The 26,365-nt window shown below is 47.2% G+C and overlaps 1 protein-coding gene across 1 annotated transcript in view; it reads right to left on the bottom strand.

The window, feature by feature from the left end:
- Nucleotides 1-26,365, bottom strand: part of LOC147679783 (myoferlin-like) — a 1,922,797-nt gene that overhangs the window by 288,914 nt on the left and 1,607,518 nt on the right. Inside the window, exon 15 of the mRNA XM_086942477.1 lies at nt 4,445-4,488. Coding sequence (XP_086798603.1) covers nt 4,445-4,488 — 44 coding nt within the window. The remainder of the gene's footprint in view (nt 1-4,444; nt 4,489-26,365) is intronic.

The raw sequence follows: 26,365 nt of genomic DNA, 5'->3' as shown, positions 1-26,365 counted from the left end.
ACATTAACACTGACAGCCAATACGCCTTCCGCGTGGCTCATAGTTATGGGCGACTGTGGGCAGAAAGGGGGTTCTTGACATCACACGGACAAAAGATACAGAATGGCCCGTTGATATTACGATTATTGACAGCATTGACACTTCCCGGACGACTGGCTGTGATCAAATGTAGTGCACACAAAGCGGTGGTAGATGATGTAGGAAGGGGCAATGCATTTGCAGATCAGACAGCTAAGGAGACAGCTAAGGAGACAGCTAGGACGAAACTCCCACGGATGTTTGTGGCAGGACCAGCTAGGTGGGTACCCGAGCAGCGGCAGGTAGACGTAGGTGAACCGCCTTCTTCGCTACTATCAACTAATATGTTGCAACCAACGAAGCCCCTACCTCCTGCTTGATGCAACTCGACTAGAGTACTCCTCCAGTTTTTTGGCACCCTACATTTTAGGAGTGTCTGCCCAGAAGAATATTTTCCTTCTGGATGACCAAGGATTTAGGACAGGGTGCGTCTTTTAGGGGGCGCACACCTCCCACTTCCTTGTTTTGGTCCTGAAGAATACCGGGGATTGCCCCATATGGTAGAAACATGTTGACCAACACATAGCTGAGATATGTAGACCGTAACTCTCCTACTACTATCTCACCAATATTTTTATCATTGTCCAGTTACTTTTCTATTAAAATCTATACGAAAGCATTAACCAGGACAATTTTAACACTCACACTTTTTTTGTTTACATCCCACACTTCACTACCTGCTCCACTGTAACTCAGGTGTTGAAGCACACCCAAGTGACGCTAGGCCACTTGGGTGGGCCCCGATGATGAAGCAAGTCACCACTAGGTGGTGAGTGAGGGGTTTACTAACAAAGGAACAGTGCTTCCTCATTTGGAAAAAACCTTCATCCCCTTCATCGGGTGATACTCCTTCTATTGTTCACTCTAAATCCTTGACCAGGGAATCAGGAGTATTCCCCGTCCAGTACCTACGGACGCAACTCCTTACTCTCTTTGTGTTCCTGATGTTGGACAGATATGTCAGACAAAAGACGATGGTTACTACCGGACGCATATGTCCTCCCAGTGGTGACAGTGGCTCATGGGCCGGCTCACATTAGTGCGAAGGGAATTTGTAAACTACTAGATCCAGTGTGGAGTAATAAGAACATCTCCAAGATGGCAACATCCTTAGTGCAGCAGTGCATGGTTTGTTTAAGACATAATCCTGGAAAGGGAACACCTGTCCTGGTTGGAAATTTTGCCCCTCCTTCTTTCCCTTTTGAAGTGATCCAAATGGATTATATTGAGATGGAAAGAGTAAACAACCTCAAATACGTCCTGGTGGCGGTATGCTCTTTAAGTAGATGGGTGGAGGCTTTCCCAACTAAGGATTGTACAGCTAGCTCAACAGCTAAGATGTTGATAAAGGAGTACTTCTCTCGCTATGGATTGCCCCGGGTGATCTGGAGCGACAATGGCACATCCTTTTATGCTAAATTGATGGAACTGATATGTAAGGGGCTACAGATAGCACAAAAATTTCATGCAGCACGACACCCCCAGGCTGTGGGTTTGGTAGAAAGGTTTAATGGGATGTTGAAGTTGAAGATGGCCAAGATACAAGAGAGTAGAGGGTTACGTTGGCCGGATGCACTTCCCCTGGCTTTACTTTCCACTAGAGTGACAGTCAAATCCTTGACAGGTGTCTCGCCTCACGAAGTTATTTTTGACCACCCAGCCAACGTGTGGGGGGTCCCCAGACCTAAATGTTTCTCAGAAATAGAATACCCTTTGTTGATAGATTACCTGTATGCTTTGACTAAAGATCTCCGTTCTGTTCATCAGCAGGTAGCAGACACCCTGAAGCCACAGCCGGAGGGGGAAGGACACACCATACTACCCGGGGACTGGGTTGTTGTCAAGAAGTACCAGCGGAAGTCCTGCTTGGATCCAAGGTGGTCGGAGCCGAGGCAGGTGCTCCTCACCACCCGTACCGCACTCCGGATACAAGGCCGCAAGGCGTGGACCCATGCATCCCATGTGAAGCGCGTCCCACTGCCACTGCCGTATGACAAATGGGTGAGAAAAGGCGTCGCTGATGACGACTGTGAAGTAGTTCCTCGGTATATACCCTTCTCGGATGCCTTGTTGAGGGATGAGGAGCCGGATCGGAAAGAGGAGAGGCCAACTCCGACTGCAGGTGGTGAGATCTCTCCTGATCACAGTGAGCAAACATCAGCGGATAAGTCCCTTGCCATTGAGCCCCCCATTCTGTTCACAGATCCAGAGGTGCGGGGGAGCACTCATTATAATCTGCGGCCCAGGAAGGGAAGGAAGGAGAACTGAGCACTGGAAGAAGGGCTGAGATAGGGACTTAGAAGAGACCTGTGCCGAAGGATAGTTAAGTGTTAGGGACGGACTGCTGGAAGAGCCCTGGTGCACTGTCGAGACATTGTCAGATGGGACACTAGGATTGCGCCTGGGCCCGGATTAAGTGCTCCTGAGTTGCAAAAGCTGTGCGACTCCGTCGTGGGATTAGGGAATGAACAATAGAAGCCTGCCTGTGAGGCTTTAACGGACACAAGGAGAAGATCCCTTCTGAGGGTGAAGAACCCCCTTGGCCAGCTGCGGTGTGTCTGTGACTGTTTGATTACTTTAGTTTAGTTCTGGACTTTTAGCTAGGGAATATGTACCCTTTTGGCCGTCCCACTCCTGAAGAGGAGCAGCCTTTTGCAGCCCCTCGTAGATTAGACCCGGACTCTCCATGGTTAGCTTTACCTCCAAAAGGAAACATTGTGGCCATTGTGATATTAGTCATTGTGTTTTTAATAATTCTTGGGATACTGTTCTGGATGAAGCTTACCCTGTTCATATGTTTATTCCTACCCCTTCTGCCCCTCCTGAACACAATATGGTTACTGTTGATTATGGTGAACAATGTCTGCGGAAAGGTTACCGAGATAATGTTTTTATCAAGACTCTGCATCATGCCCATGCTGTGTATAATGTGACGGATTGTTGGGTTTGTGGGTTGTTACTTTCTGCTGCCTACAAAAAGGATCGATTGATGGCACTCCCTTTAACGCCTGTAAATAGTTGTGTGGGATGGTATACCTTAATTGGTATGGTGAAATTCTTTCAACAACCCGATTTTCTAAATCCTAAATTACCTAGTAGTGGCTCTACTTTGACCATGCGAGTACGCCCTATGCCCACCCCTTCTCTTGGACAGCTGTTTACTGACGGACGTTTTGATCAGACATTTCTGGATACATGTTCGAAGAAAGTGGGACGATTTGTAACTTCTAATGATACTGACAAAGTCAGGGAGAGTTTTCTACAGCTGAATTCTTCTTTGGCATATAGACACCCTCCTGCGACAAATAGTAGTAGTCATTCTTTGGTGCCTTTGGTAGTTGTTGGGCCCTCACCATTCTTCTGTATCATAGGGAGGGGCCCTATAAAGGTTGGGAATAGCTCTTGCAATGTGACTGCTTCGATTCACTTGCTCTTTAGTCCTTCTTTGGTCACTCCTCCAAATATTTACTTTGTTTGTGGAGATAATGGATACCTGTGGTTGCCTGAGGGTTGGGGTGGGGTCTGTTGTCTGGCTTACCTGCTTCCTCCTGTCTATGTAGCACCCTCAGACTATCATAAGACTCATCGTCGGTTTGCTGTAATGCCTGGACAGCGTCAAAGGAGGGCACTCCAAGTTGAGGATGTGGATCAGACTGATACTTCTTTGCAGTAATGGACTGCTTTTCTAAGGGTCTACTGCCGTTCTGGGGTCCCATATTTAACAGTAGGGCTATTAGGAGACTGTCCAGAGTAATGGAGAAAGTAGTAAATACAGAGGCAGACATTGCAGCTAATATGTCTGTCGAGATGCAGGCTATGAGATTATTTACGATTCAAAATAGAATGGTGCTTGACACCATTCTTGCTGATAGGGGTGGAGCCTGTCGCGTCTTCAAGTCCACTGCAAGGACTCGCATCTACAGATATCTATATTTTTTTTTAACAAATATCTCTGAAACTAGTGAACGGACTTACACCAAATCACAAAAAAACTCGCTTTCTGGACCAACATCTAGCTTTCTTCCAAATTTGGTGTATTTCCGTTCAGCGGTTCCAGCTACACATATGCAAAAAGAAGCTATTGCTTTTTACGTTTTTAATAGCTTTTGGAATGCCACAGTTTTTAAGGGGACAATGGAATGCTTCCCTAGTAGAGGCTAAAAACTGTTTAATATGACATGCTATTTTTCTTCATGACGTTTTGAAAGCCATGGAGTGTCATAATATTAAGTTTAGTTAACATCAATGTGATTAAAATTCAGTATTCTCTCTCTCTCTCTCAAGTAAAAACACTCCAATTCTGTAAAACTAGGTACCTGAGTTCAGTCTTTCCACTGAGGTATGGGTTATAAAGGTGCCGACTTACCAGTCCAACACAGTCAACTTCATTTTTTCAACCATGGAGGGTACCTGAAATTAAAGGATTTAAATGTTAGAGAGAAGAGCTGTGGGCCCAGAAGAGTTTATGAGTGCAACTGTCAGAGGTAATGGTGCAGATGTAGAATGGGACATCGTGTGAGGGTTAACCCTGACAGCATGCTTTATGATCACCTGATCACCATATTTACAAGCAGGTGAACATCAGCTACCAGGAAGCCTATTTTTGTCCTTTGTCTACTTTTATTATTTGTGTATGGACGCAACGCTACATATTCTACCCTCTGAAGAATATTCCTTGCATTGTCAGCAATGGGATGGTAGAGAGCTCGCAATGGTTATTGTCCTTTGTCAGTTGTAAGTAGTTAATCCCCTCCAAAACCTTTTATATACCTGTAGCTTTGATATTTCATTATAAATGCAAGAATCAGAATTCAAAGAAAATAGAAGAGTATTAGCTACTTGTGCTTAAGAGGGGACAACAATCTGACTAAAGGGAACGAGGTTGAAATGAGCTGCAAAATTCAAGATGACCACTACTAATAAAACTATCGGGCAAAACACAGCACTAAAATACAATTATAGGGTAGCTACATTTTTTCACTGGAGAAGCAAGCAAATAAAATAATATTTATCCTAAGTAGTCTCTACATCTCCACGCTGTTAAGATCACAGTAAAATAAGTTTCACTGTGGCAAGCAAGTATAGGGGAAACAGAGTCTTTTTGCGAGACTTTGGAATTATTTACACAATTTTCTAGTTTTATTTAAACTTAGGCGGTAATGGGAATGGTAAATCATAGGCAAAATACATACAATAAATTAGTGAAATTGTTGAAATGGCAGCAGATCTAACCTGGCTTTCTACTTTGTACAAACCGTTGTTTTTCCTACTTTAAAGCAAGGTGATTTTATAGTGCTTCTTATTTGGCTGAGGATTAATTCGCTAATACAGCACAGTACTTTCTTAGAGTAGTAGTACGTTGAATGAAAATCCACATTTTTTTAAACAGATACCTTTCTGTCGCACCTTTTACTTTTTATAGCGCAACGAATTTGAAACGAGGGGCAAGAAGCTACAGCAATTTTTTTCCAGTCGACCGTCTTGTTTCTCAGAGTTCATACAATACAAGGATGAGTTTGTCAGTGAATAGGTAACCACATTATCCATTTCAATGTAAATAACATTTTAGTTTCTCTGCTTGCCATAAGATCCCAAATACCTGAACTCTACCAGAATCCTGGAGACTGGACCCTACTTTGGAGTTCTAATTGCAACAAGGCTCGTATAGATATGTGGAGTCTGTTGGCGGTTGAGTATCGGTTCACTGTTAATGCAACTTTTAAGGCCTGTATTGAATGTGGCTAGAGTATTTGCTGGCAGTAGCCTCTTCCCCTTCTCTCCTTCATTACCAGATTTTATCAAAGATTATCATAGAATGTAGCTTCTTTGTATCAGAGTGAAAGGGTCAATGTTTTTTGGATAACAGTAGGCTTTTTCATGGAGTTCAAGGCCAGTAGTCTCCCTTCTTTAAGGGCTCAGGAGGGAGGGTCTGTGGATGCAACCATAGTTTGTAATGTGAGAGGAGATTCTTCCCTTCTCAGGAGTTGAAATGCTCTAGGTGGGGGGGGGGGGGGGGGTTGGTTCAGTAGAAGACACCACATACTCACAGAGCATGCTATCAGAGTTCTCAAGTACAGCTTCCCCTAGACTTCCCGCCACAGTGTCCCCAGGATTATTCCCTAGAGTGCCTTAAACAGTTTCCTACACCTGCCTATAGGGTACCCAGGTCCTTTGTCCAAGGGATCGTGCCCTTGCCTAGGTTAGATTTCAATGAGACACTGAAGCTTGAAGAACAAGTTATTTACCTTCCATAACAATATATCTGTAAGAAACATTAGTTAGTGATGGATTCCTTACCTTAGAATTACCCCCAGACGTCAGACTTGGTCCGGAAAGTTTTCGTCAGCAGTACCCCTGCGCGTCGGAAGGTGGCGTTGTGCTGTTCCGTGTCTGTCGTTGGCGTCGTGGTTGCCGAGATGGCATTGCACCAGCTACTTAGACGCCGCCCTCGCATGCTGACGTCCTGTTCTATCTTCCGGGGATAGTGGTATCCCCAGTTACTTTTTGAATGAGTTTTCAAAAGGTTTTTGTCTCCGTTTTTCGAGTCGATCGACTCCTGGTGCCTTAGGGATGCCCAGCTTCAAATCCTGCTGGGACTGTCATCCCATGATGTCGGAGACGGACCCGCACTGCATGTGTCTCTACTGCCTGGGGCGTGACCACGACCCCAAGTTGTGCCCCGACTACCGGGCCATGGCGCCGAAGACTTTGCAGGAGTGGTCCCGAAAGTTGCTTGAAGTCCGGCAGTCGGCTCCGTGGCGTTCAAGGTCCAGGTCCCGTGAGAGGTTGAGGGACCGGTCCTAGAGCCACCATCATCGTTCATCGGGATCGAAGTCTTCGCACTCGGGGTCAGGTAAGGCGAAGCATCACAATAAGTGGAAGAATCGCCATCGCTCTCCAACTTCCCCTCGGCCGTCGCGCAACGCGGCTGAGGGCGGGGGTTGTGCTAAGGAAGAGCAGGAGGTTAAGGCTGGGAAGCCTGAGAGGGAGAAACACAGGTTAGTCAACCAGGAAAAAGAGGAGAGGTGAAGGTCTAGACTGGATGAATGGGCTAGGGAAGAGTTGAAGTAGGAATATGAGAGGCAGGAAAAAGAGAGAGATTCGGAATTAACAGATAGCTATGGTAAATGAGACCCTCAGGCTAGCAGCAGAAAAATGGGTTATCTCAGGGGATAGTGATTCCCCCTTTCAAGCAACATGTATTCCCCTACTATAGTACCGAAAGAATTGATACATATGTATGCGCCAGGCATTCTAGGACTGTTCCACAGTTTTGCATGCAAGGCCAAAGTATTAATGAAAAGCTCAAGGAAATGGATCTATTGAATTGGCTGGCATTTGGAGGGATAGAGGTCATTGGAAGGATCCGTTAGAGGGACAGGCTGACTTATGTATGATTGAAGGCTGTTCTGATTAGACAGTATGAGTTGAAGCAAGTCAAGTACTTGCAGATGTTGAGTGTGAGAAGTTGGCCTGATATATAGTGCTAACTATTCTAGTGATCACTTTGTATCATACCAAACGACCCTTATTGATGATTGGTTGTAAGTCAACCTTATAGACCAGCTATCCTAGTAGCATGGACAAGAGCAGTCTTTAGGCTAAACTCTAGAGGGCGTGTTAAGCCAGCTGTTATCCCATCACATATACCCCTTGAACACCAAGTGAAAGGACACCACACAAGTTGTTATGAAAATAAAAGGATATTTATTTATAACAAGTCTACCCTGATCTCTTTATGAGTCAGGGAGCTAAGCACACAACAAAATTCTTAAGAAAATACTTTAAGTTGCACAATTTACACAAATGCCCGAGGGGCACGAAAAACCATATACTACAAAAGTGGAATGCGAAATACTAGCAGGTAAGTAACAAGATCCAGAGGCTTCAGGATCGCTAGGACTACACTACTGAACCTTCAGGTTAGGAGCAGGAGGCCCAGGGAGATCGGGTGCAGAGTGTGCACTCTCACGCGGGATGCGGGACAAAGTCTATGGATGCTAGTATCTCGTAAAGTTACAGTTATCGGACGAATCCGACTAGATAGGCTGAAAAAGAAAAAGAATCTGGACACTTAGATAGTGAACCTACGTTGGAGCACCGAAATGCTCAGGTTACCTAGCCCAGGGGCTGCGGCTGCATAGGGTTCAAAAGACGTCGGGAATCCTCGTTACAGTCTATGGAGCCTGAAAGAAGAAGTTGCTGGCAGGCGACCAGTGATGATGTCCGGAGTGATCCAAGCTTGGATTGATGATGGAGACGACCTGAAAGCAGAGGGGACTCAGTTCTTAATCACTAGCCAGTGATTAGGTGGGCACCAGGATGGCACCGGATGAAGTCACCTCGACCAGGTGAGTGGGCGACGCTGGGCTCTGCAGTCTCTCGGACCAGGAGGCGTTGTCGGCGACCAGGATGGAGGTGCGAGCTGTCCCACGAAGGTATCTGCTGTTGGCGATGCTGGACCCAGGATTGGGGCAACACACCTTGGCAAAGTCAAGCCCACGCGGTGGACTCAAAATGGCGTCTGGAGTGGACCAGGAGGGTCCGGGGTGCTTCTCTGTTGGAGGGGAGCTGGGGCCAGTCTGGAGCAACCAGACCAGCGATGGAAGTGTCGTGGTTCGTCGTCAGGAGGGCTACAAGCCAGCAGGCAAGTGGCCAGACAACGCGGTGAGCAGCAAAGAGCAGAAGGGCCCCACGCAGATTTAGTGGATGCTGGGGGGCTGGACTTCGGTGCTGGAGCTGCTCAGGGTTAGGGCTTCTCAAACCCCAAAGCACTCACTCGAGGATCCCTCGGCGGTCGTGCTAGATAAGCGTCGTGCAGTTTTGAAGATGGCCGGTCCCTTCAGGTCTCGTCACACCCAAGAATCTCAGCTGGGCTGATGATGTAGGTAGAGGTCAGAGGTGCCAAGGAATCCGGGTCTCGTCGAGCTGGGCAGTCTTGATCCGGAGGATGGACTTGCAGCAAACCGCATGCGCTTAGATGGTGCCCGCTGGTGCAGGGTGGCTACTCCTTAGCCACAAGGGAGAGTCTTCAGAAATGTTCAAGAGTTCTTTCGTGGAAAGTAGTCAAGATTCAGAATTATCTAATTTGGGAAGGGGGCCCGCTCCTACCTTTATACTAAAGAAAGGGGTTGGCACGCGACTAGGTCCTGCCCATGGGTGGGACCAGGAGGGGGGTGGTTACACCCCTCTCCCTTGTCCGGACTTTCCCCAGCTCAGGGGCTGGTGTGCCCCTGGAACTGGTTTAAGCCGGCATATGCACAGTGAGCACCGGGGTGCCACTTGCAGTCACCTTCCTCTCAGCCCTGCCTACCTGGGATACACAAAACCCTGTCTGGGATGGTGCTAGCACCGCCCCTGACAGGAAACCCTTTGTCCAAGCTCTCCTCGCTGGAAGGACTCCCAGCAGCAGGAGGTCAGACTTGTGTCTGTGGTGGCATCATCCATTTTGCGATGCAGAGGCTCGAGTTAACTTTAACCGGGGTTCACAGTTACATACATGTCGTGTCCCTCTAGAAGGGTGGAATGCTAACCCCGTCGCCAGAATTGGCGAGGGGTTAGTATTCCAATTCGTATGACACCTTACTCGACATGTTTTGATAAAGCGATACCAGAGTTGGCAAATAACCGCGAAGATTATAAGGCACTTAAGAGTATTTGGTACGCGTTATCATGGAACAGCTATTAGGACTTGGTTCCGCAAGCTGCAAACGGCCTCGGCTCATGCCAGAGCACCATCTCACATAATTCCAAGCACTCTGCCTTCAGGATTGTTAAGGTCTGCCATAGGAGTGACTGATAGGAATACATGTGTCCATTTTAGGGTTAGATATAGGAATACTATATCTAAAGCAATGGGTGATTACACAACCTTGCCCCAGCTGTCGTGCAGCCAGTTGTGTCAGATTTGGATGGCCAGCCAGGGGTGGCATAATACATGCTGCAGCCCCTGGTAGGCCCTGGGTACACCTATGCCCTGGGTACCTAAGGTACACTGTGTAGGGACTGATAAGGTGACTCAGTATCCAATTGGATATGTACCTAAGGTACATGGAATCCATTTTACAGAGAGAGCAGTAGGCCTGGGGCCCTGAATAGCAGGGTCCCAGGTCAACTAAGTCGAAAAACCAGCAAAACACCAGGCAAAAAGGTGGGGGTTACCATAGTCAGATATCCACCTTCCTACATAACCCCCCCCCCCCCCCAAACAAAAGGAGATAAGGCTATCCTTGGCCAGGTAAGCCTATATTGCCTGAGTGGCCATATGAGGTGGTATATGCACTGGCATGGTTACCCCCTATATCATGGTCCACTAAGCAATCCCTCACCCTAAGGGTATCTGAGGGTCTCCACCATAGGGAATCTCTACCTGTGGTGTGTTTTGGCAAAGTAAAAGGCTGGTGTGGGAATGGAGTACTGAAGTGAGACTCCACTAATGTTGGGCTCAACTTCCTCCAATCACTATCCACCATATGTGCCTTTCTTTCCAGGACTGAGTTGCTGTGAGCTCTCAGGGTCAACCTCTGGCTACCTAAAGCTGGAGGCTGAGTCCCTCTGTTTGGCTTACTGGAGGGACAGGTCAGGTTTGGTGTTTTTAGGCCCCAGGTTTGGCTGTGCCCAACAGTGTCCATCTGTGGGAGGTCCCTAGCTAATTTTAAGGGGGATCCCTCAGGAGTTTGTTTTATTTTCACTGGGCTAGGACTACTAGCTTCAGTGCCCTTAATCTGCTGATTGGGGAGTTCTTTTGGACAGGGGGCCCTTTGGGGTCCACCACTGGCCTCCCTGACCTTTACAGCCCTGGGCTGATTGAGGCAGGGTAGAGAGGGGCAGGTTACCTGCTCCAGACTGGGTCCCACCTTGGAAGGGTCCACTGACATCAGGGGCTCTGCCAGGCTAGGCCTGACTACCTCTGGGGCAGTTCCTTCACAAGGGGTCAGATCAGTTCCCTGAGGAGGCTGATCCTTTCCTAAAGTCTGGTGGGAGGGAGATTTCTCTTCCTCCTCCATGCTCTCTGTCTGAGTGGAGTGATCCATAGTTTCAGGCTTCACAACACTATTATCTGTCTGAGTTTGAGCTGTGGCCATCACAACTCCACCAACCTTTTCAGGAAGGGACTCAGTTTGGGTATGGGCTGTGACCATCACAGCCGTGCCAACCTGTTCAGGGAAGCAATCTGTCTGAGATTGGGCTGTGACTGGCACAGCCCTCCTGACCTGTTCAGGGAGGACATCTTGGACTGGGGCTGTGGCTATCACTGCCCCACTAACCTTACCATGGAGGTTTACCATTTTAAAATGGGTTTCTTGCTCTACCGCAGCCCAGGCTGAGATCTCTAAATCATTCCCCAGTAGGCAATCTACAGGCAAGTTTGGTGACACTGCCACCCTCTTGTGGCCAGTGACACCTCCCCAGCTGAGATTGACCACTGCTATGGGATGATCTCTCTGCACTCCATCAATGTTGGTTACCTGGTATGTGGCTCCAGGTATAAGTTGCCTTGAGGGGACTAGGCTCTCAGTCACCATGGTGATGCTATCCCCTGTGTCTCGGTAGGCCTCAACCTTTGAACCATTGATGAGGGGCTCCTGTCTGTACTTGCCCAAAGTGTTGGGACAAGCTGTGAAGTTGGCAAACCCCATGCCAGTCTCACAGACAAGAGTATCTAAGTCAGGGGACCTGGTTAGGCCAGAGTCCCCAGGAACTCCCAAAGTAAATGCACCCAGATTTTTGGGGGCACTCCCACCACCTGGGGGATTACTACTAGTAGTAACAGGAGGCTGGGACGTTTTACTTGGGGGTATGTTCTCCTTATTGTCGTTGGCCCTTGGGCAACTGCTGTCAGTTTTGTAATGGCCTACCTGTTTGCAGGTATGACAATAAGGTTTCTTTTGGGAATTGGAAGGATTTTGGGACCCACCCTTTTCAGAGGATATTTGGGGCCCTGTGGTTTGATCAGAAGATTTATTCCCACCCTTCTCTTGAGGCTTGGTTGATTCCTTCTTTTGGTCACCACCCTGGTTCTTAGGCCTAATCCTGGTTCTGACCCATTTGTCTGCCCTCTTACCCAATTCTTGTGGAGAGGTCAGATCAGAGTCTACCAGGTGCTGGTGTAATAACTGGTTCTGACAATTATTTAAGACTTGCTCTCTCATAATAAGATTATACAATCCTGTGAAGTCAGTAACTTTACTACCCAATAGCCAGCCTTCTAGAGCCTTAGTGGCACAATCAACAAAGTCAGTCCAATCCTGAGACTGAGTTTTCTGGGTGTCTCTGAACATCAACCTGTACTGTTCAGTTGTTAAGCCAAACCCATCAATCAGAGTATTCTTCAGGACTTGGTAATTGTTAGCATCCTCAGCTCTAGTAGTGAGGAGCTTATCTCTACCTTTGCCTTCAAAGGACAGCCACAAGATAGCTGCCCACTGACTCTGGGGGACGCACTGGACAGTGCAGGCCCTCTCCAAAGCAGTCATCCATTTGTGGATGTCATCCCCTTGTTTAAAGGGGGGCACTATCTTACTCAGGTGTCTAGTGTCTAAACTCCTGTCCTTTTCTCTAGGTAAAATGCTGCCACCAGTGGGGTCTGCCCCACTCAATTTCTGCTCTCTAGCAAAGGCAAGTCTCTCTTTGGCCAGGGCAAGTTCTTCCCTTTCAATCCTCAGATTGACTTCCCTCATCTTGGCCTCATGCTCTCTTCTCTGAGGGGATGTCATCCCTCTGTGAGAAGAGGTCTGAGAGCCATTGGTTCGAATGGATCTGTTAGAGCCTCTGGATAGAGACCTAACTCGTCCAGTCCCAATGTTAAGCCTGCCTGAGAGTGGGCCTGGGGGTCCCCCAAGTCCATTTTCATGCCTGCATAAGTTGGTCCTGGTGAGTCTACTGACTTCTACCTGACCCTTGTCTGCCTCATCCCCTGACAACTCCTGATCCTCTTCCTCTCCTTCACTAACTGTTCCATTGAGGTTGAGGTCAGGGTCCCCAAGGGTTCCCTCTAAGGGGGGCATGCTCCCATCTGGATTAGAAGGGCCTGTGTTAGAAGCCCTCCTTGCATCATAAGTCTCTAAGAGACCAATCAGAAATGGGATGGTAGGGTTAGAACCCTGTTTTAGCTTCCTGGAGGTACACACTTGGCTCATCTCCTGGAAGCTAAGAGCTGCATATCTTGATATGACCTGTGGAGGGTCAACTGACATAAGGGGGGGCTCTGAGTTCCCTCCTTTGTCTGACATGCTTTTCTAGTGAGGTGTAAGTGGTGCACTTACCTACACTATTTGTTTGCCTACTGATCCCTTGCTAAGAGTTGTAGTCAGGGTGTGCTAAGCCCTGTTAAACTACAACAGCTGGTTCAGTAGAACTCAGAGTATTCTAAGCTAAGTTATATGTACCTTTGTACTTATGTGATCTTTCAAATGATATTCTTAGGATACGTGTGGTAAAACAACAGCAAGCTCAAATCCCAACCGCTGCTCACCAATGTGAGAAGTTGGCCTGATATATAGTGCTCACTATTCTAGTGATCACTTTGTATCATACCAAACGACCCTTATTGATGATTGGTTGTAAGGCAACCTTATAGACCAGCTATCCTAGTAGCATGGACAAGAGCAGTCTTTAGGATAAACTCTAGAGGGCGTGTTAAGCCAGCTGTTATACCATCACATATACCCCTTGAACACCAAGTGAAAGGACACCACACAAGTTGTTATGAAAATAAAAGGATATTTATTTATAACAAGTCTACCCTGATCTCTTTATGAGTCAGGGAGCCATGCACACAACAAAACTCTTAAGAAAATACTTTAATTTGCACAATTTACACAAATGCCCGAGGGGCCCGAAAAACCTTATACTACAAAAGTGGAATGCGAAATACTAGCAGGTAAGTAACAAGATCCAGAGGCTTCAGGATCGCTAGGACTACACTACTGAACCTTCAGGTTAGGAGCAGGAGGCCCAGGGAGATCGGGTGCAGAGTGTGCACTCTCACGCGGGATGCGGGACAAAGTCTATGGATGCTAGTATCTCGTAAAGTTACAGTTATCGGACGAATCCGACTAGATAGGCTGAAAACAAAAAAGGATCTGGACACTTAGATAGTGAACCTACGTTGGAGCACCGAAATGCTCAGGTTACCTAGCCCAGGGGCTGCGGCTGCATAGGGTTCAAAAGACGTCGGGAATCCTCGTTACAGTCTATGGAGCCTGAAAGAAGAAGTTGCTGGCAGGCGACCAGTGATGATGTCCGGAGCGATCCAAGCCTGGATCGATGATGGAGACGACCTGAAAGCAGAGGGGACTCAGTTCTTAATCACCAGCCAGTGATTAGGTGGGCACCAGGATGGCACCGGATGAAGTCACCTCGACCAGGTGAGTGGGCGACGCTGGGCTCTGCAGTCTCTCGGACCAGGAGGCGTTGTCGGCGACGAGGATGGAGGTGCGAGATGTCCCACGAAGGTATCTGCTGTCGGCGATGCTGGACCCAGGATTGGGGCAACAAACCTTGGCAAAGTCAAGCCCACGCGGTGGACTCAAAATGGCATCTGGAGTGGACCAGGAGGGTCCGGGGTGCTCCTCTGTTGGAGGGGAGCTGGGGCCAGTCTGGAGCAACCAGACCAGCGATGGAAGTGTCGTGATTCGTCATCAGGAGGGCTACAAGCCAGCAGGCAAGTGGCCGGACAACGCGGTGAGCAGCAAAGAGCAGAAGGGCCCCACGCAGATCTCGTGGATGCTGGGGGGCTGGACTTCGGTGCTGGAGCTGCTCAGGGTTAGGGCTTCTCAAACCCCAAAGCACTCACTCGAGGATCCCTCGGCGGTCGTGCTGGATAAGCGTCTTGCAGTTTTGAAGATGGCCGGTCCCTTCAGGTCTCGTCACACCCACGAATCTCAGCTGGGCTGATGATGTAGGTAGAGGTCAGAGGTGCCAGGGAATCCGGGTCTCGTCGAGCTGGGCAGTCTTGATCCGGAGGAAGGACTTGCAGCAAACCGCATGCGCTTAGATGGTGCCCGCTGGTGCAGGGTGGCTACTCCTTAGCCACAAGGGAGAGTCTTCAGAAATGTTCAAGAGTTCTTTCGTGGAAAGTAGTCAAGATTCAGAATTATCTAATTTGGGAAGGGGGCCCGCTCCTACCTTTATACTAAAGAAAGGGTCTGGCACGCGACTAGGTCCTGCCCATGGGTGGGACCAGGAGGGGGGTGGTTACACCCCTCTCCCTTGTCCGGACTTTCCCCAGCTCAGGGGTTGGTGTGCCCCTGTACCTGGTTTAAGCCGGCATATGCACATTGAGCACCGGGGTGCCACTTGCAGTCACCTTCCTCTCAGCCCTGCCTACCTGGGATACACAAAACCCTGTCTGGGACGGTGCTAGCACCGCCCCTGACAGGAAACCCTTTGTCCAAGCTCTCCTCGCTGGAAGGACTCCCAGCAGCAGGAGGTCAGACTTGTGTCTGTGGTGGCAACATCCATTTTGTGATGCTGAGGCTCGAGTTAACTTTAACCGGGGTTCACAGTTACATACATGTTGTGTCCCTCTAGAAGGGTGGAATGCTAACCCCGTCGCCAGAATTGGCGAGGGGTTAGTATTCCAATTCGTATGACACCTTTCTCGACATGTTTTGATAAAGCGATACCAGAGTTGGCAAATAACTGCGAGGATTATAAGGCACTTAAGAGTATTTGGTACGCGTTATCATGGAACAGCTATTAGGACTTGGTTCCGCAAGCTGCAAAAGGGCTCAGCTCATGCCAGAGCACCATCTCACATAATTCCAAGCACTCTGCCTTCAGGATTGTTAAGGCCTGCCATAGGAGTGACTGATAGGAATACATGTGTCCATTTTAGGGTTAGATATAGGAATACTATATCTAAAGCAATGGGTGATTACACCACCTTGCCCCAGCTGTCGTGCAGCCAGTTGTGTCAGATTTGGATGGCCAGCCAGGGGTGGCATAATACATGCTGCAGCCCCTGGTAGGCCCTGGGTACACCTATGCCCTGGGTACCTAAGGTACACTGTACAGGGACTGATAAGGTGACTCAGTATCCAATTAGATATGTACCTAAGGTACATGGAATCCATTTTACAGAGAGAGCAGTAGGCCTGGGGCCCTGAATAGCAGGGTCCCAGGTCAACTAAGTCGAAAACCAGCAAAACACCAGGCAAAAAGTTGGGGGTAACCATAGTCAGATATCCACCTTCCTACATTGAGAACAAGCAGATGGACGGAGTTCTTTCCGAGATCTGGATCTGTGACAGTATGTGAATGGAATGAGTGGGTAAGAGGGATAGAAGCAAAGAATTACGAGGCCTTAAATCAATTAATGATTGCTAAGCTACTCAGGGAAGAGTCCTCTAACCCATTAAATTGTACTTTTTAGACATTACTGATTAGGATGCAGAAATGCTTGCTGTGTTGGCTGACAAGTGCTTACCAGATATGATGAAAAAGAGCTAGAGCATCATAATTTAGAACAAACAGGGAGAAGAGGTCATTCTCTTCTGGGACAGAAGCATAAGTGGAACTGGTGTCTCGCCAGAACCAGAAGGAAAAGGGAGGGAAAGAGATGCCCTCCTTCTATAAGATGATAACCTTTTTTAGGTGCCACCAGGAAGAGTATTACAAGGATTGTCCAGTTAAGAACTCTATGCTTGCTGTACCTCTGATGGGCAGTATGCTATCAGTAGTGATGAGTACAATTGACGGAACAGTATTGCTTGACTAGTCAGTATGAATATCACCATATGGATTGCCAGTGAGGTGGGATCCACAATATGAAGGTTCCCACTCTAAGATATACTAGCACCTAGAGGAATATGGTCAAGAGGAAATATTTCTGACTGGAGAATTCTCTCTCGTACCACTGGCAGTGGCCTGCATGCTAATGGGTCACACAGTACCCATTTTCCACAGTTAAGGTAGAAGCCAATGATTATAGCCCACATAAAATGCATGAGGAACACAGTGTTGGGTGCCTACTAAGCAATGACTTGACTGAGACTGGCTACCGTCATGTCAAGATCATTACAGGACCTGAACAACATCACCTATGCTAATGCGCAGACTGCATATCAGCTTTGGGAGAAGGCTATGGTCACTCATAGAGTACGAGGCCCAAGTGAGTGGCAAATCAAGAGGTCAAACCAAGGTACTATTGGTACCTCTATCCGTGATGAAGAAGATGGACTAACCACGAACTCCTCTGATACTGTCTCAACCTTGGAGTGGAAAATAATTTTTATGAATGGGACCCTACCTCACTGTATCTTGGTCTCTTAAAATGTTTTTATTATAATCTGGATTGTAAATTGTATGTATTATGAACTTTTATGGTTTTGTATCGCAAAAACCGAATAAAGTATATTTGATTTGACACAGATACAGTCAGTCCATCTGATGTCCCTCTCCTTTATGAACCAAATAGAATTTGGTTGTGAGGGTTCTATGCCAGCAGGCATCCAGAGATAGTATCCCTGAGTAGCCCCACAGCCAAGGTACTGTTGAGGGCCCTCCTTGTGATCTTCAGTGCTGGAAGACTTACAAGGAGACAAATTTAATTTCCTCTTACATCAGCGTGATGTGGGCATACGTTACAGTAATTTACTACTCCTTCCCTGTGTACCACCTGCAAACTAATGGATTTGTGGAACATTACAACAAGATCCTAAAGAGCAAGAAGTGAATTCTATTTCCCATCACTCACCTGCCACTAAGTGATATCACTGGATCTCTCCTCATTTACATGTACAGGAATTGACCACAAAGTTTCCCATTGTCCATCTAGACAGGAATAGGCATTACTGGTTTTCCAGCCAAAACCATCTTTAAAACAAGAAGTCAATGTGCGTGGCCACAAGCGTCAAGATGGTGGTCGCACTCTGAGAGTGCTCCGGACCCCTCAGTCATCCGCGTATAGCCAACGCCAAATCAAAGAAGCCGGAATTGCCCTGAACTACTCCCAAGGGCAACTGCATGCCACAGGGAGAATCTGATATTTCCTGGGGGCTGTGGTCTCAGACGCTGCCAGAGCCGGATCGCCCACACCCGTAAAGAAGATGGCAACTCCGAGGCACTGATGGAGCCCTTGCCTGCGCCGTCGGGGTCTGTGTCTGCAGAGACCCAGTGAAGCAGCGGTGCGGTTTCCTGGTCCGGGCCTCCTCCGTTTACAGATCTACGTGTGCGGGGGCCGCCGGACTCCGGAGGCCTCCAGAGAGGAGGCAGATGTGCGGTGCATCACCAGCAGACTGAGGTGGTCCTGACTGCCGTGGTACGGCCTGGAGGCGGAGACATCTGATCCCCCGCCCGCACGGACTCCTTCTGCCGTTTCAGGTTAGTGAGGCGGGAGCTACGATGCGGAGGTGGGGTGCACCTGAAGCCCGAGCCTGTGACAGATGAGTCCCCACTGAGCAGCCACCACAAAGGCCTTCTCTGTCCTCAGGCTTGTCGCCGATTCACCGCCCTGCCCCGTGGTGGCCTGTCTTGCACCTCCACAGGCGAGGGAGACATACTTGGACTGTGATCAAAGGAGGCCCCGTCTGTCTGGGCGGGGACCTCCATGAGTGTTTGAGGGCTAAACTTGACCTGCCCGAATCCAAGGGATGCCACATCTGGGCCTGAGGCCTTGAGGACTGAAGTCCCGAAGTTTGAGAGTGGGAGACCTTGAGGGCCTACATCGCCTGCAGTCAATTGTCACAGCCTTACAGACGACCACCGCTCGTGAGCCTGGTGGGGTGCTGAGGGGCAATTACCAGACACCGCTGGGCAGCCTCTGGGCTACTGCGCGAGTGGAGAGGTTGAGTGCTTTGCAGGCATAGGAAATAACAACTGATCGGGCTCCCCTCAGAACACATCAACAGCATGCACCAAGCTCATACCCTGGAATCTTCCGGTCCCGGTGCCCTGCTCAGAAACATGACCGGAATTTTTACGACCCGAGCGGTGAAGCGAGCCTCCTGGGTGAGGGAAGTGACCGTTGGCTTCACCAGGGAGATCCTGACAGTGCAGAAAGCTGTCCCACTTGTGCTGAGACCCGCTGAGCAGTGACAAGAGAGGTATTTGGTCCGGGCATAGAGCAGCCCCCACAACAGAATCCTCCCTCCTTTCCATCTCGACGACTGGATCCAGGCATCTATCCGATTGCGGCCCCCTCCCCCCCCGATTCTCCACTGATTTCTAGCAGACCAAACTCAACTACTTAACTGAGATAGTCCAAAATATAGCAACAGTCAAGGGCAAGGACAGACCAACTAAACCTTCCCTCTCCCAGACATGAATGGAGCAATTTGCTACAACTGCCGCAGCCACCAATGCTGCCACCACCCGGAGGGGACCTGGCCATCATTCTTCAAACGATCCGCGCATCACAAGAATCCATGGAGACCAAGATTGGCAAAGTGCAGGTCGACATGGCGCTCATACGTCAGGATCTTCGCAATGCTACAGCCAGAATTACAGAGGCAGAATCCCGGTTGTCCTTAGTAGAGGATGATGTTGCAACTATGAAAGGCCAGGTTTTGAAACTCCTCTACCAAACCTCTGAGCCCCACAGGGGAGCCTAAAATGCGGAAAATCGTTCCCGTCAGAACAACCTCCGCCTGGTGGGCCTTCCGGAAGGCAGAGAGCCCACTCAGGTGGCGCCCTTCATTGAAACCTGGATTAAATCCTGGATGCCCAAGAACAACCTATCCACATGGTTCGTGATGGAGAGGGCTCACCAAGCACTTGCGCCTCAGCCTCCCCCTGAAGCCACGCACAGACCCATCATACCACGCATCCTCACTTTCAAAGACAGAGACGCCATTCTGTAGGAAACGCGCTCCAATCCTGACCTTTCCTAACAAGGAAGTAAGGTTATGATCTCACCGGACTACACTGAGGAGGTACAAGCACAATGGAGATCATACATTGCAGTCAAACAAAAGCTACACACACTCAACCTCTCATACCGACTCTTGTACCCGGCCCGCCTGAGGGTCATCCACGACAACAAAAGCTTTTTCTTCGACACCCCAGAGGCAGCATGGAGCTGGGTCACAGAGTGGCGGCCCCTGAACAGAGGTACCAAGAGCCCCTCCGCCGCAGGGAGGGGGCAGTCCAACAAGGAGGTGAGACGTATGCCTAGGCTGCCACACTGGCGCACCCAGTCCCGCCAGGGACACACAACAAGCAGGAAGAGATCCTTGTCACCTGAGGCGACCGCAAGAAGCACCTCTGTCTCCCTGGCTGGAAAGTAGTTGCGAGCCCCCTCGGGTTGAGCAAGAACCTAGTGTGGAGCGGCCCCCGACCCGATCTCCGATGCCAGCTATGGTATAGATTGCAGACTCAGAGCTCTCACGTAACCCAACAATCTGAACCAAGGTCCCTGAGAGCGGCTGACTGCAAGCAATTCCGGACTCTTAAACTCTAAGACATCCGTCATTTTGGAGGGGTCCACCACTCTGTCCCTGATTAACCATGTTTTACAGGGCAACAGATGCTTCTGGGGTTGAAGTATCGGGAGGGGGGATGGTTAGGGGGCTCTTCTGGGGTTTTCATTTCTTGTTTGGGGTTCTTCTGACTAGGCTTTCCAAGACACACAACACAACAGACCTGTACCACTTACACGCTGGACTCCTATCTCCGTCATTTCCGTCCCACACCCTCAAGGGCAATTTCCACAGGGGCCCCAACACGCCCACGCCACACGCAGCTAGCCCTTTGGTGATCCAAACTATTGTAACTGACCACCATGATCTACAATCCCTGCTTATCCTTTCCTGGAACGTTAACGGTCTCCTGGACAAGGTGAAACACGCTGTGGTCCTGAAAACCTCAACTCACTCCAGACCCTGCGTGTTCATGTCACAGGAGACCTATTTGTTGGGTGATCATTGCCCATTCCTCACCAGACAGGGATACAACAGGTTGTACCAGGCAGGCTTCAAGTGGAGTGGCGATCTTCCTCCGCCGATCCCTCCCGTATGTTCCGAGCCAAATAGTCTGTGACCCCCAGGGGCGTTTTCTGGCCCTTTTGGGTACAGTGGGAGAGCGCTCTCTCAACCTGATCACGGCCTACATGCCTCCAGCGGTCCTTGCTCCCTCTCTCCGCGACCTCAGAAACGTATTATCTTCTCTACCCCAGGGCGTCATCGTGGTGGAAGGAGATTTTAATGCAGCCATGAACCCTGAATGGGAAGCATCTGGCACGATCCTCCCCTCAAAGGACTGGATCCGATAGGAAGCTTACAATCTGGGCCTCCAGTCTGGGACTCTGTGACGTCTGGAGAACGTGGCACCCTCGCCTCCACCAATACAGACATGCATCCACTGCCCATCTTACCCATTCAGGAATCGATATGCTGTTCATGCCCGCCACTAATTGCAGACAGATCGCAAAGGTCTCTCAGACCATTCCGTGCTACTGCTAGACATAGGACATCCCATTGGCACCCTTCGTCCCATTTGGCGCCTAAATGCCTGGTTTTTATGAGATAGGCCTTCAAAAGAAGAGAGTTTCCCAGAAAACCAAAACGGACTGGGAATTAACAGTAAAAAAAAGAAAATTCCTTTCTGTGTTATTCAATTTCACAGTGACCTATCGGCCTACACACAGATGCTAGCTATTCATGCTTTGTAGTGACACAGATAAATATTGTTACAAGACACTGAAATTACTTATTTCTGTCAAAATGTATTCTTTATAAAAGGTTGTGTTGATAAAAATTCCTTAATACACATATAGCAAAAACATATTCCATTCAGATACTCAGGTCAATGTTCTACATTTCCTATAACATTTGATTACAATTCGAGACTCTGAGTCAACACTTCATATAGTGTAAAAATGTTTTGGCATAAATCACAGTCAAATAAATACAATTATTGTAATACAAAAAATATATAAAAACAAGTAAAGTCCTTTTGTCGACGCGTTTCGGTGCTTTGTTCTAGATCGTGTAAACACCTTCCTCAGGACAGAGCTTTATTTTAAAAACAAGGTTTCTTCATTCTAAAAAGACGAATACCTACAATTAGAATCGTAATTACCCAATTTGAGAGAAAAATTCCTATCTAGTCGTGTCATTGATTTTACTATGTCACTACTATCTATTCACCTTGATAAATCACCATTCTTACTTTAATTGCCTCTTCGTGGATGTCTATCTTGGAGTACTGGACCTTTTGGATGAATATATTCTTGGTCCTCTTCGTGGAGACTATTCATACATATGTCCCACGGCCTCTATAATAATGAGGGTATACATTTTAGTGATAATCCCTCTTATCCATTGTAGAGATTGAGTATTATTATTTTTTAGGTCACTTACTTTCACATAGAGGATCTTGTTGTTCCTTATAGCTTTCTCATGCATACGTCTTTTATTCTACGCAGAGTTTTATATAGATGTGGGCTCTTAGGTGCCTGTGGGGTCAAAGGGCTGCGTTATTAACTTACATGAATGACCCTCTGTGAAACTTTGCCGGTTCTGTGCTGTATGTTACCCCTTACATACCGTTTCGGGTTTTTTTGGGTGGTCACTCAGTTGGGCCTGGAACTTCTGCTAGATATCGTTCGCGGGGATTTTTGAATGTCCTCCCTTGGTTCGATCCGATTCTGCCTTAAATATTCCGTTAGTCTCCTACAGATAATAAACGTTCGTATTAGATGTAGCCTCTCGTTATCCATCTGAATTGGAATGTTTATCAGTGCTGAGCCTACACAATGCGTTTGGTATCAGCTGAACATTTCCCTGTCGTACTATTTGGCATCATTGCATACTGCCCTATCCCCGAGAGCCTCGTTACGGTAATCCACGCAAAGGTTAACAGAGTGTGGATGTTCTCATATTAATATATAGGCCATTTGTGCGCTGGTTCGTACATCTTAGAATCCAAACCAGTATCAGAAGCTGCCCATTATTTTAAGGGTAAGTGCCATCTTAAGTAAAACACGTTGATAACCCTCTACCCGACATCCCTTCTCTAATGGTACGGTCTACCCGTGTTACGAATTCCCGTTTTGGAGCTCTTACCTTTACGCCCTCGATAGCACGTCCTCTCTCTTGTTAGTAGAATGGGAGGGTTTGCAAAGTGTACCAATATATATAGGTGCATCTATTATCACTGATTGTTTAATTGGCATCTATTACCTAAATGTCGACCTGACGGTACTGGGACATGCGCCATTTTAGTAGTTTGTATAAGCGTCACCTTTGAAAACACGCGAATCTTACTTAGTCAACGCACCATATTTATCTCTCTTTATTGTTTTCATGGTCTCATTTATTTATTTATTTAGAAGATCATTGTATCTGTATTGATTAGCTTCATGGATTTGGATTTTTAGGTGCCATTTTGGTAGTTTTTCCCATTATTTAATATTTAGGCATCGCGTGATTACGCTACCTGATGATTATGTTATGCCTCTAATGTGCAGGGTTACACATTTGTTCTAAATACATTACGATTATTAAATGAATATACAGTAGTCCACAAACAAATGGCTTAGTCACAATATATTCCATCCATTCGCGTTTAAACCGTGATGGGACGTACGCCATTTTAGTAGTTTGTATATACGTCAACTCTGAGAACACGCGAGGCTACTTTTTAACGCTCCTTATTTGTCTCTCTTTTATATTTTCATAGTCTCATTTATGTAGAGGATCACTGTGTCTATCTTAGTTGACTTTGCGGAAGGTGTCCCCGTTCTATTTATTATTAGTATATCTATACTCCTATTTTACCATCATCGTTTTTTGGGCGCCATTTTTGTAGTTCTTACCGTTATTTACATGTTTAGACATCGCGGGATACCGCTGCCTGATGTTTATGTTTCGCCTCTTATTCCTACTGTGTGCAGGGTAGCCCATTTGTTCTGTACACAGTACAATTTTTAAATGAATATAACGTATTCTACAGACAACTGGCTTAGTCACAATATATTCATTCAATTCGCGTTTTGGCCGTGTCATTCTAACCATGTTCATTTTCCCACATTTATTGTTTTTCACAGTAATTAAACCACTGTTACTATACACAGATATTCTCCCTATTACATACTCCTGTCTATTTATTACAAGAGTGCAGTGTAATGTATATTGACAAAAAGCTTCATCCGCGTTAAACCATCACATTTAGTATAAATATGTCATATCACCCATTTACATTGCAAGGTTGCAATATACATGGTTTTTCCCAAACTTATAGATCTATGTTATACATGTTTCACACAGATTCCATTCTTTACAATGGTTACACAGATTCTTATAATGTATCATTTATGTGATAACATCAATGTAATAGGCATTTGTCTTCTCTACAATTTATTATGTACAGTCTTTTCTATACACAGATTTATTAAAGTAGTTGTTTACTACCTGACCATTCTATCCCATTCTTCCCTGCCATTCAGTCCAAGATAATAGGCTTTGAATTTAGACATGAAAAATTGTTCTCTTTGTTTACGCTTCTTGTTCATGTCTCCTCCTCTTACTGATATTTAGATTTTCTCGAGGATGAACCATTTCAGGTCATCCACTTTGTGTTTTTCCGAAATCCAATGCTCCACTAGTGCTGCATTCTTTTTCTGTTTTTTTAATGCAGACCGGTGTTCTGTAAGACACTGGTGCATTTCGCACCCGGTCTCCCCAACATAGCACTTCTGACAGGGACAAATTAGTAATTAACCACATTTGTGGTCCGGCAGTTCACATGCTCGTTCATCCAATGGGAAATCCCATTGACCTCTACCTTGTCTGATTTCACAATATTTTTGTAATGTGAGCAGGTACCACACGGCAGATTACTCCTAATTGCAATATTGCTCATTACACCAATCTGACTGGCAGTTTTGGGCTCTCTAAATGTTTGAACCAAATGATTCCTGATGGTTCTATTCATTCTATATGCATAAGTGGGTTTTTCTAATGGTATTAAGCCTGTTTTATTTAATATGGACCAATTTTTGTTGATGAGATTTTTTATTTTATAGCTGAACCCATTGAAGTCGGATAAGGAGTAGTTTCTGTCCTGTAACTCCAGTTCTGTAGTAGGGGTATCTCTGTTATATTCATAATCTAGTGAATAGACCCCGGAGCAATCAAAAATAATCTCTTAAGGTGTCGAAAAATGCAGAACTACACAAACACTTAAGGGAGAATTAAAGACAGATAATGCAGCCTATACAACCAGGCTACACTGTCCAGTACTTCAACTAGAAATTCCACCAAAAATCCACAAACAGCAAAGCCTGTCCAGATTTCCCTTGCCTCAGCAGCAAAACCCCTCTGGAATGATAGAGAGGAAGACATGGACAGACAAGCCCCAAAGGCTGCCATTATGTGGCTCAGAACAGGACACTGTGCCTTTAAGAGAACTTTCCAGAACTTCACAGTATCCCAGAATGCACTGCAAGTCCCTTTTACTTTCAGTTCTTTTTGAAGGCGTAACACGCCAGACCTGTAGCATTCCTTACATGAATATCTCTCTCCACCGGGGAGGAGGGTGGGCGCTAATGACTATTATTAGAGATACCCCTACTACAGAATTGGAGGTACAGGACAGAAACTACTCCTTCTGTAGTAGGGTATCTCTGTGTATAGTCATAATCTAGTGAATAGAATGGCAAGCCCATCCCCACACCAAAGCGGCGGTGGAGAAACGAGAAATAACACCACTATTGTGCGAACAGATTCCGCAGCGAAGCCTGCCCAACCTCATCGTCTGCCCTGGCATCAGTGTCCAGACAGTAATGCTTAGCAAAGGTATGGACCGACTTCCAAGTGGCCGCCTTGCAGATTTCTGCAATGGGAACATTACGGAGCAAAGCTGTTGTGGCAGCTTTGCCCCTGGTGGATTGAGTCTTATGTTTACGCCCTAAGGTCTTATTAGTCTTTTGGTAACACAGTTGTATGTAGGACACAATCCACCTAGAGATGGACTGTTTAGAGGTAGCAAGACCGGTCCTGACTGATCCATAATTGATAAATAATTGGTCTGACCTATGAATATCTTTGGTCTTATCCAGATAAAATTTCGACACCCTCCTAACATCCAGGAAATGTAACGGCCTTTCAGCTGGAGATGAAGGATTCTGAAAAAACGTAGGCAAAGTTATGGTCTGGTTGACATGAAAATCAGAAATAACTTTGGGAAGAAATTTAGGGTGAGTACGCATAACAACCTTAGCAGCATGAAATACAGTAAAAGGTTCTTGGCAACACAACGCCTGAATTTCACTCACCCTGCGGGCCGATGTAATGGCCACGAGGAACGCCGCCTTCCAGGACAGGTGCTGCAGCGAAGCCTT

The sequence above is a fragment of the Lissotriton vulgaris genome, chromosome 11 (genome assembly GCF_964263255.1).
Source record: "Lissotriton vulgaris chromosome 11, aLisVul1.2, whole genome shotgun sequence".
Classification (NCBI taxonomy): Eukaryota; Metazoa; Chordata; class Amphibia; order Caudata; family Salamandridae; genus Lissotriton; species Lissotriton vulgaris.
This window is presented reverse-complemented; position numbering and strand designations above follow the sequence as displayed.